Source organism: Anarrhichthys ocellatus, unplaced genomic scaffold (assembly GCF_004355925.1).
Source record: "Anarrhichthys ocellatus isolate YVR2014 unplaced genomic scaffold, GSC_Weel_1.0 scaffold8, whole genome shotgun sequence".
Lineage (NCBI taxonomy): Eukaryota > Metazoa > Chordata > Actinopteri > Perciformes > Anarhichadidae > Anarrhichthys > Anarrhichthys ocellatus.
In genome coordinates, this window is record NW_022280038.1 from 7,413,064 (window position 1) to 7,424,185 (window position 11,122).

The window sequence follows — 11,122 nt, forward strand, 5'->3', positions numbered from 1 at the left end:
GGATACACGTTTTTCGGTAAAATGTTATTTTGGAGTTTTGTAGAATATGCATGGAAAATGCACAAAGAAAATTGAGAAAACTTCTATTTTTTTTCCATAGTCTACTTTAACTATACATGTGAGATACTGATGGATGAAATTGGGGACATCATTGTCCTCCCTTCACTCGCTGGCTGCAGAAACACCCTCAGGTATGTTCCAGTCCAACAGCTCCATCGCGGTAGTTGAGGATTACAGCCCTCTCACTCTTTACCCAAACGTTAGAATACACGTATCACTGACTGACTATAGATGCACCTGTTTCATCATCGGTAAATAAGACTGGAGGAGACTTAAAATTACGCTTTTTGTTCTTTGACCAGAAACCCACTGTGCGCTTCAGATCTTCTGCGACCTCTTGAAGAAACGGATTTGTTCCCATCTGACTTCTTCTAACTTCTGCTCCTCAACCTCAAAGCTTTTTTGGGATTCAAACCACTCAAGCAGAATATTGTTTTACGGTAAGTGAGAAAAATTTATAAATCAAATATGTTATCTTTATTCTTTATGACACGAGTCACTTTATTGGTCAATTGAGCTTCTGAAATTCGCTTTACGATTTTGTAAATGTATTAGACCTTTTGTATTTGGACTTTTTCACTGTTTTGTTCTGACGTCCAGGTATCTTACATCGAGTCAAACAATGTCCCAGGTGTTGCAATTATGGCAATAACTGAAATAGACAACCTGCAAAGCTGAAAACTATTCTGCAAATAATCAACATTTCTTTTTTTTAAATGAGCCTTTGAAAGCAGCAGTTTTGTGGTGCCAGAATGCATAAAACATTATTTGAACTACCAAATAATATAAAATGCTTAAAGTTGTTGAAGCGGCAAAGTTACAGTTTCATAAAAAATAGACAGAGCTCAGAAACATGGTGTCATACTGACCTCTACTGACACTGTATGGTCACAACATCCGAAGTTACAAATACAGCAGGTTATGCAAAAACAATGCAGTCATACAAAAGTCATTATTCCACTGTGATTTTAGGGATAAAGGAGCCAATCAGATTTCTCTTTGAGGATCAGGATTTGATGATGATCTGTTGCCTCCAAACTCTGCTGTTGTTGGGGGCTCAGCTGGTTGTCTCCCTGGCCGCCCCCACAGTCCCAAACAACTTCTTCTACCATAACTACCTCAATGGACATGGCAACAATGAAAGTATGCACAGGATACATGTTACTTTATGTAAAACACTGCAATATGTGTTCTGTTAGTCCACATTTATGTATTCTCTGCATTTCCTACAGTTCATTTCAGTGGTGTGAAGCTCCATGTGGACTCAGTTCAGCCATCAGTGTTTGCAGTCAGAGGGGGTAATGCCACCATGCAGTGCAGGTTTTGGTATGAGCCTCAGTTGAGCTCGCCAAGGGGGGTCCGGGTCAAGTGGTCCTGGCTGCCTGCTGCTGGGGGACACGAGACAGACGTGCTGTTGGCCATCGGCTCCCGCAGTCGTAGCTTTCGGGCCTTCAGGTTGTTGGAAGGACAAAATGATTCATTCATGATTTACTCTTTTCTCCATGAGCTTGTTTGTGTTTTAACTCACAGTGTGTCTGTCGGTCAGGGGCCGAGTGCAGCTCAGACAGGATTTCCCAGGAGACGCCACACTTGTGATGACTAACCTCCTGTTGAATGATACAGGAAGGTACCGCTGCGAGGTGGTGGACGGACTGGAGGACAGGAGCACTTCAGTTTATCTGGAGTTACGAGGTACAATGTGTCCATATACCATGACTTCCACTCTCATTTAACACAGACAACTTTTGTTTCTATTCAGAGATCCGGTTTAAAAATAGAGCTTTGAGTCCGTTGAGCTTTTAGCCTGTTTAAGTTTTACTTGTTTTGGGGTAAATTGGTATACATTTATATGAACTGTATATCTGAGACAAGTTATGGTCAATCCTGGGTTTTTAAGGGTTTTCTTGCTTGCTAACAATTATTCTCACTTGGTCAATTGCTTCCCTCTCTTCTGTAACATAGAAATGTAATAATGTCTGGCAATATTAGAAGTCTCATTGTTATTACTGATGCGTGTTGTAGTAGCAGTATAAAAACATATTGAAAGTAGTATATATTTAAGTTGTACAAGTATTAGTTGTAGATTCATTGAATTAAATGGAATTTTACCTCGCAGATAGTTTGACTTTGACTCAAAGACAGAAGCACAGGTGTTACTAATAACATTAATGATGGCTTTGTTCTATCCAAGTGTCCCAGTGAGGGACCTTTGAGGCCCACATACTTTGTGTAACAGTGTCCAATCAATTCCTCCACTCAGGGGTGGTGTTTCCCTACCAGCACCCTGGTAGTCATTACCACCTCAGCTTCCTGGGAGCCCAGCAGGCCTGTGAGGAGCAGGACTCCACACTGGCCACCTTCACACAGCTCTTCCAGTCCTGGAAGGAGGGCCTAAACTGGTGCAATGCAGGCTGGCTGGCCGACGGGACGGTCCAGTACCCCATCACCCGGCCCAGAGTGCCCTGCGGCGGGCACGGCCTCGCCCCGGGTGTCCGGAGCTATGGCAGACGGCACAGTCTGCACCTTCATCGCTACGATGTCTTCTGCTTCTCCTCTTCACTCCGAGGTGAGGTGGTGGGAGACCAATAACGTCACAGGTTCAAGATCTGGATTCTAGAAAAGGTTCTTTTTTCACAGCACAGTTTGACTTGTTGCAGCAGGAGAAGCACAGGTGTTACTAATTCCGTTAACGATTGCTCTCTTCAGTGTGACAGTAAGCCAGCATGCACAATTAGCCCTTTTCAGAGCAGTCAGTTTGACATGTAATTGTAGAGTAAACACAGGTGTAATTGATAATATTGATTCCGGTCCTGTTCTATAACGTGTTACAGCCATTCCAGTGAGCCAGTGTGCACAATAACAGGGCCCCGGCCCACCTAAATGGAACAGGGCCATAATTTATTTTATTGATTACACCTGTGTTTACTCTGCAACGACCTGTAAAAAATAGCAGCTGTGAAAAGGGCTGATCAGGACCCTGAAACCAAAGCAGCTAATGTCATTATTTACACCTGTGATTTTCTTGCTGTGACATGTCAAAATGTAGTGTGCAGCAGCCAACTTGAGTCTTTTAATTAACTAAAAGCTTCAAGACGTCTAACGCAAATCAATTAGTAATTCAGTTAAACTACTAGAAAAATTACTAAATGTTATATGAGCGCTAACTGTTGTATAGTTTTCTCCACTTTTCAGCCTTATTAAAAAATGAATATTAGCTTGAATATCAGCCTTATGGCATGACAGTTAAAATGAGATTAACTGCATGTAATGTTGAAGAGCTTTATCCAGCCTGCAGAAGTTTCTCTTAATGTCACAATAAATGTATTCCCTTCAAAGGGAAAGTCTACTATCTTCAGCCCCCTCACAAGATGAACCTGACTGAGGCTCAGCAGGCGTGTCAGGAGGACGGAGCGGAGGTCGCCAAAGTCGGACAACTCTACGCTGCCTGGAAGCTAAAAGGGCTGGACCACTGTGACGCCGGCTGGCTGGCTGATGGAAGCGTTCGGTATCCCATCACCAAGCCACGCAGAAACTGTGGTCCCTCTGCGCCCGGGGTGCACAGCTTTGGCTTCCCACCTCCTCAGCACAAGCACGGAGTCTACTGCTACAAGTCCTCCTCTTCTGTGGGGTCAGTTGAAAACATGCCATCACTCATCAAGTAACAAGAAAGATCTTAGTGGTCCTGAGATGTTAAACAGAAGAGAAAAAAAGCTTTTATGCAAAACAAAATTATATTTACTTTTTCAGACATTGCTCTTTTCTTTTCTTTTCTTGTGATATACTGGATCATTTTACATCCTCGTGCGTTCATCTTAGTGAGAATCTGTGGTATCTCACCACGAGTCAGATAGCAACCAGTTATTAAGCCAGCTGTTAGGTATTGAGATTTAATTGAAGTCATAAAGTCTACAAATATAACTTGTTTTTGTACAACAAATGCTTTTCCTAACCATTAAAATCCTTGTACATTAGATTCTTGTTTCTGTCTCTCCACAAAGAAATTGTACGCCCACATACACACACTTTGCAGGATCTTTATTTGCATGAAAAACAATTAACATATTTCATACTTAAACAGCAGCTTCACAGAGGTGATTTGCGAGCAGTGCTTTACAGGCTAATGTCAAACTGTGGCGTCATTTTTTCACAAATTATTGTTGCTGAAAAATAGCAAAAACATTTCCGAGTGCTACCAGGTTTCTGAATGCTAATGTATGGGCCACAAGCAGGACATTTGTTTTGATCAACGAAATACTTTTAAATTAACAAGTGAAAGAATTTATGTCATATTGCAAATCACAGCTTGCTTGTTGCAAACGCAGGAGGCATCTAGTAACAGTAATAATGCTTCAGAACTTGTAAACAATCCAGTTGCACCTTCACTGAAGACGCAGTGGGCTAGCAACAAAATACTGACGAAAAATATTCCAGGATTTGTCTGCAATAAAAGAAAAATTAAAGGCAAGATACTGAAACTCTACTTCTTACAATTCTTTCAATAAAACGTAACAAACAGGAAACACTCATTTGTTGATGTGCGTGTAAACCCTTTCTAGTCAAACTCGGCTTCGAAGAGGAGTCTCTCGATTTTCATCCTGACCTCTGCCTTTTTCTGCGGGGACAACTTTTTGAACATTTTCACAAGGTTCATGAAGTAGAATTCATCGCAGTCCTGCGGCTTTTCACTGTTTGTCTGCACAGTTTGGACAACGACAGGAGTCACTCGCTGGCTGCCGCTCGCTCCTCGGCTGTGTTGGTGGTCCCGATCTGTGATGACGGTTAGATCGTCACCGTCATCGCAGCTTTCCTGTGAGGACAAAGGAGAACAAAATAATATGTATGGTGTCCGATGACAGTGATTTAACTTTAAGGTGGCATAATGCACAGTTTGTGACAGAGAAAACATCCAAAGCTGGCTAAAAAGGTTTGGTTCACATTAGCATTTAACGAACATTTAAAACATTTGCAATTGAAAAAAAAATGTCTCCTCTTAGATTTTGACATTCAAGTCTATTTAATCGATTATGAAGTGTTTTACGATAAGACGGATTTGTTTTTCTCAAGAAATCCTTGACAAACGTAGACTCCCTCCTTCTGCAGCTGATGACTTCACATACAGGACGTTGATTGTCCTTTACACCCCATCACATGCAACTTATGATGCCAAAAAAGGTCCTGAAGAACAACGGAGTTACAGACGTAATGAATCCAAAAGACACCGCAAGATCACAAATTACAAAATGTGATGTTTTGGCACAAGTGCAGGCTGGTTGTAGAGTCAACAGGCGCAACGGTTCTGCTTCCATTCAGTAATTAAAATACAAAAGTTGGTTTAAAAAAGATGTTGCCGACAGTCAAAAGTGACGTGGGAAAGCTAGAAAAAGCTCTGTTCATTCACGGAGAAGAAAAGGAGGAACTTCATTCATACCCAAGATCATCAGAAAACTTAACTGTTAAATGTAAAGTGCATCATACATGGTCACAGGCTTACTATGTCACATGAAAGGATGTCATCCTTTGCAGGGGAGGTTGATCCTTTGGTGTGTAGTTGGGATGATTGTGGGTCTCTCTCCTGTAGATCCTGTAGGCAGCGTAGCACATGCTTGTTGAGATCTTGTTTCCTTATCCGCGTGGCTGGGCAGTACAAACAGTGGTAGTGTGGTTGATTCCTGCACTCCAGCCTGCATCTGTGGATTGTGTACCCTGAAATATACAAACAACACATTGTATTATGAATCAATTAGGGATTCATTAACTTTGCTGACACTGTCAAGTAAATCACAAAAATGAAATATGACTTTACCTTGAAGATGAATGCTTTTCTTTAGATGCTTGTCTAAGTGATGCCTGGCTCTGGAGTAGTTGGTCGGTTCGAAGGAAGACGGTAAACAAAATGGACAATGAAATTTGGCAGGATGGCAGCAATTCTTGCATTTTTGCAGAGGAGGAGTGGATAATCCCTTGTGGATAGATATGTGGAGCTGAAACAGATTAAAGAAAGTCATTAGTAATAAACAGCCTCAGACGTATCAACTGTCCTTTCACTACTTAATAACGTCAACTACAACAGTCTTGTTGTCTGTTCTCATGTAATGTATGTTAAGTGATGTGAACGTGTGCAAAAGGACAGGAAAAGTTGGCTCAAACTACAAACGTAGTTTACCATTTAAAGTTTAAACTGTGATATTCAAGACACCTAACGCAAAGAAGCGTCAACAGAGCAATTTTCATTTACATCTGAAGTTCCTATTTAGTCGGAGTCTTATTTCAACAGGATTTGCAAGGTAGCTAGCTAGACAATTAGCTAATAGCTTGGCAAGTCAAGAAGACAACTTCAGGTATTTAATTTTAGTCTACTAACCAACGTTACATAACGGTCACACGTGACTTAATTGTTATGATTATAAAGAGTCAGTAATCATTGTCGTTCTTCGATTTACTTACTTTTATGTCTCGGTGTCTGTTCATCTTTTAAATTCTTCTTCTTCGTCTTCTTCTTTATTGGTGGCGCAGGCGCACTACCGCCGCCTACTGGAGTGAATGGAAAATGAACGTAATCTTGAAAGTTTCCTAGAAAGGAAATAAATAAAGGGAAATACTTTTCCATATATTTAGCTTACTTTGGTGCTGATAATAGTTTACTAGTTCCACAGGTAAAGGTGTATTTTGTTTACCTATCAGGGGCTCAGTGTGTCCCATCCTCACATGGTTAAATACTGTTTTTAAACACACACCTTCCTTTACTGCTCTTATATCAGGTGTACAGAGTTGAAGATGACCCCCTCCTTTGTAATGTTTCTAAATGTTGAATTTACCTGTTTTTTAAAAGTCCACCTCCTCGTTTCCCTTCAGACACATGAGCAGGAACAAAATACACATCTTGTTGTATTGGAGGAAATCACATGAAAAGCTTTAAAACAGAATATCTTTGTATTGCAATTAAAGGTTAACCTGTCTCTTAAGAAGAAAACAGAGGCAGACTGAAACACTTTAACCTCACAATCTATTTTTTGTATTTTACACAAGAAACTGAAGAAGCAGCCACAGTTTTCACTTGTTTTTAGATTTGGCTCTCACATACATTGTTTTTTTCTATCAGAAATATTTTTTTTAATCATTGATCATCATTTACTCCAGGAAATCAAAAAGTTGTCCCGCTTGCAAATGCATGTACCTTGAATATTTCTTCTTTGTACATGTGTTTATTATGTTTGTACGTTATTTAAACACTCTAGAAAAACAGAGAACACATTATTATCTTCTACTTGGGTTCAATGTCACTTCCTAGAAAGCCTTTGGAGTTGTTTCAAAGTATTTTCTTCACTGTTATTCTGCTCACATGCTCGTATTTGTTAATGTGTGTGACAAAAAAACAGTCCATCCCTACTGGGTGTGTCTCAAAGAGGGAAAAACTTCAACTATTCAATAATTCTTGCACTTTTTGCGTGTGTGTGTGTGTACGTCTACGTCTACGTCTACCGGTCTAAACAGAGAGAGACAGAACAAACAGGACCAAAACTTCTCAAACTGAGGTCTGATCACAGCCAGCAGATGGCAGCCAGCTGTTTGGAAAGGTTTGACTCAACAATAAGAGCAGAACAAAATGTGCAGAAACTATCAAACTGTATTAACTCTCACAGTCATATCAAAAGTTCACAACATTTTAAGGATTCATTACGCAAACAGCACTTGCATACTCCTCGATTTTATGTGATCCACCAACTGTATCACACGCCGGATTGGACGGTAGATTTCATATTTCCACGAATTCACTGTGAATGAGCTGCAGTCATGCAGAAAATCTGGCATTTATGGAATACAATCAGGTTAAATGTGAAGAATGCCGGATGACACAAATGTGACTGCTTGAAAAGATGTGAGGTGAAATGTGACAGCTGAACAGTGGAGAGGGGGACACACTGTGGACATAGTGTACAGTCAGAAGTCAGTTCACACACCTCGCAGGTCTCAGGTTTATGAGACATTCATATGTGGGCTGCGCAGCTGATTCAGAAACTCAGGTCTTCATGTCAGGAAACACTGCGGCGAAATAAAAACAGCCACAGCTGAATTTCCACTGAATGGACCATTTAGATATATGACACAAAGTGTCCATACAGACAGACTTAACATCTGCATTACATGCTGGGGAGAAACACTGAGCTATTACGCACAACACTAGAAATAGACAATAGACAATAAAGCCACAACTACTAAAATTCATCGAGAAGAAGCCGACTCATGCTCTGCCCTCCACACCCGTGACTGAAAGTGTAACACAATATTTGTGTGAGTGGACACACAAATGAAGACTTGTATTAAACTCACCGCGCATTCGCGTGGAAAAAAAAAGACATTATGATGGAAAAGAAAAACAGCAGACCACGTCATTTTACAGCTACGTTAAAATGTGTTTTATTGCCACTAAATTTACCAAAACTGGAACAAAATGAAAAGCATGTGAGCAAATATCAGACTTGCAAATACAATGTTTAGATTTACATATAAAGCACTTTTTGCTCAATCTTGCATACACGTTATTAGTATTTCAATAACATTGTGTTGATTTTTACATTTAATTATTCATTTTCTTCTGGCATGTTGAGGCCGGTGGTAGAATTTACCATGAATGTTTTTCCATACTTGTTACTTTATTGTACTTGCCGTTTTATGTAATTTTGTACTTATACCAAGATACTCCACTATATTTCAGAGATAATTAATGCAATACCTGATTGTATCTGAACTGATTGTTTTTTTATAAAACACATAATCAGGTTATAGAATATGATCAAAATATCCAGCATTCTATAAAGTAATTAAAATGCTCTCCACCTCGTCCAACTCACACTGAAATACTGCGTCCACGTTGATGCATCAGCATTAATAATGCAATTTTAATTTTAGTACAACACTGATTCTTTTAAGTTAAGTCCATTTTGATGTTGATACTTCCATCCAAGTTGCAAGACCATAACTTGAATCTGTGTATTTTTACATTGTGTTATTTCTACAGTACTTTTACTTGAGTAAAGGATCTGAGTATGTCTTCCACCACTGGTTTAGTGCATGGGTTGTATCAGAAATTGTACTTGATACAAGTGTGGATTGTAGGCTATCTCTCACCAACTATACAGCTGCTGAATATCCATCATCAGAACAGTCATTTGATATTCTAGATATTCAATTAGCTATTGACGCCATCAGACACTGTTGAGCTACAAATGTGCAAACTAAATCTGCTTTGTTCAAACTTAAAGGACACATCTAATCTGATCAGTCCCAGGTTTCCAATTAACTGAAATGTTGTGATAGGATCAGGGGTGAGTTGTGAGTATCAAGCAGACAACAGAAGCTTAAATTAAATCATCAGATCACAGGAGTTACCAAAAATGAGGATTCATAGAAAAGGGTTTCTTCACCAACTGCGTGATAAACATGATTTAGGCCAAATGTGTTGCGCTTTCGGAAATATAATCTCTCAGTCACAGTTTAAAGGTGATGGTGTTCTCATTGTATCACGTAGTAGTCAAATGAGAAGGCTGGAAAAGTTTTTTTGGGAAAAAGTTCATCTGGCTTGTGATCCTGTAGCCTATTTATCAACTAAAAATAAGCCTATTTATTCATTTATTCAAAGTTTATTCATCACCGCTTGACCACCTTGAAACATTATATCAGTTTAAAACCATGATTATAAAGCTTTTGTGCAATAAATTGTTATAAACTTCAAGAAATCCAATACAATCTCCTCCAAATTGGCAGAATGAAGTCAAACTATGAATAGAAATCTTACAAACTGAACTGAATTCCACTTCTCTCGGCGACTTCCTCCTCATAACTGAGGTTCTCGAGGTGTAAACCCCAACATAAATAATATTTTGGTGCAACCTCAGAAAACTGTGTCATGGAGTTGGTTGAGAAGTTTCTAAACTAAACAGAGAGAGGTCAGCTGCAGGCTGGTGAAATAAACACCACAGCAATGTGAGTGTGTCAAGAGTTGTTTTTTGTTTGTGTCTCTGATTCTGACACCAATATGAGCTGCTTTCATTGTGTGTATTGGTGTTAAGCGAGTACAGCTGATAACACTGATAAATGCAACTAGGCTGACATGGAAAATGAATAAGGGGGAAACACTGACAGGTCATTGGCACCACGCCCACAATGCAAAGTTGCCCTACAATTAACATGTGTCAAACATGTTTTTCTTCTTTATGGTGATTTTATTTTATGTCCAGGTGGAGTACGGATGATATTCTATTTTAAGAGGAAAACGGTCTCGTCATCTATTCTAGTCTTGGTAACAATCAAAGATTCAGTGATGTGTAAAACTCAAGTAGAGGTGGCACCAACACAATTTTAAAATACTATAGAGGACACAAAGTTAAGGGTAAAGATTTTTTGCTCCAGAGTGTATTTTTAACAGAAACTACTTTAAGTACAATTTTGAGGTATTTGGATTTCCACTTTATACTTCTACTCCACTACATTTTGGAGGCAAACATTGTACTTTTTTCAAAAATCTATAAATAAATTATGATTTTTGTATTATTAGTATAGATTAAATACCCAGCAGTAGAGTAATTAAAAATAACTCCAAATTTACCAGCTACAAAATTAAAGTGATGACCAAAATAATGCATCAATAATTATAATGCAATAATGTAATACATATTTTTCTCAAATAAGCCATTTTGCATTTCGCTTTTGGTATATTAAGGAATATGTTTATGCAAATACGTTTGAACTTTTACTGAAGCATAATTTTGAATGTAGAACTTTTACTTTTAACAGAGTATGTCTACACTGTGGTATTACTACTTTTACTTTAGTGGTACATCGGAGTACCACTTTCTACTTTTGTTTTTTTGCACTTTTATTTTTCACTTATTGTATAAAAGCAAACAGACTACATCATGGGGTTTTAGGTTAGAAGGTGTGAAGTGGGCGTAGGGAGGAAGGGGGTGGGGCTACAGTAACACTCGCTCCTGATTGGCTGTTGTGGGCTTTCTGTGCGGGTCGAAGGTTGTTTAAAGCCAATCACGTCGCCTCTCCTCATTATGTA

At 39.2% G+C, this 11,122-nt stretch overlaps 2 protein-coding genes across 2 annotated transcripts; one reads left to right on the top strand and one right to left on the bottom strand.

The window, feature by feature from the left end:
* Nucleotides 1-426: 426 nt before the first annotated feature.
* On the top strand, nt 427-3,757 carry LOC116384284 (hyaluronan and proteoglycan link protein 3-like). Its single transcript, XM_031848794.1, has 6 exons — nt 427-500; nt 1,033-1,203; nt 1,293-1,515; nt 1,607-1,752; nt 2,321-2,626; nt 3,397-3,757. The coding sequence occupies exons 2-6, from the start codon at nt 1,077-1,079 to the stop codon at nt 3,720-3,722; spliced, it is 1,128 nt and encodes a 375-aa protein (XP_031704654.1). The 5' UTR covers nt 427-500; nt 1,033-1,076; the 3' UTR covers nt 3,723-3,757.
* A 329-nt stretch (nt 3,758-4,086) lies between these two features.
* On the bottom strand, nt 4,087-6,583 carry LOC116384286 (uncharacterized). Its single transcript, XM_031848796.1, has 4 exons — nt 6,505-6,583; nt 5,864-6,041; nt 5,552-5,763; nt 4,087-4,867 (listed from the first exon to the last, which is right to left on the bottom strand). Exons 1-4 carry the CDS (start codon nt 6,526-6,528, stop codon nt 4,613-4,615), a joined length of 669 nt encoding a protein of 222 aa, XP_031704656.1. The 5' UTR covers nt 6,529-6,583; the 3' UTR covers nt 4,087-4,612.
* Between the last annotated feature and the right edge of the window lie 4,539 nt (nt 6,584-11,122).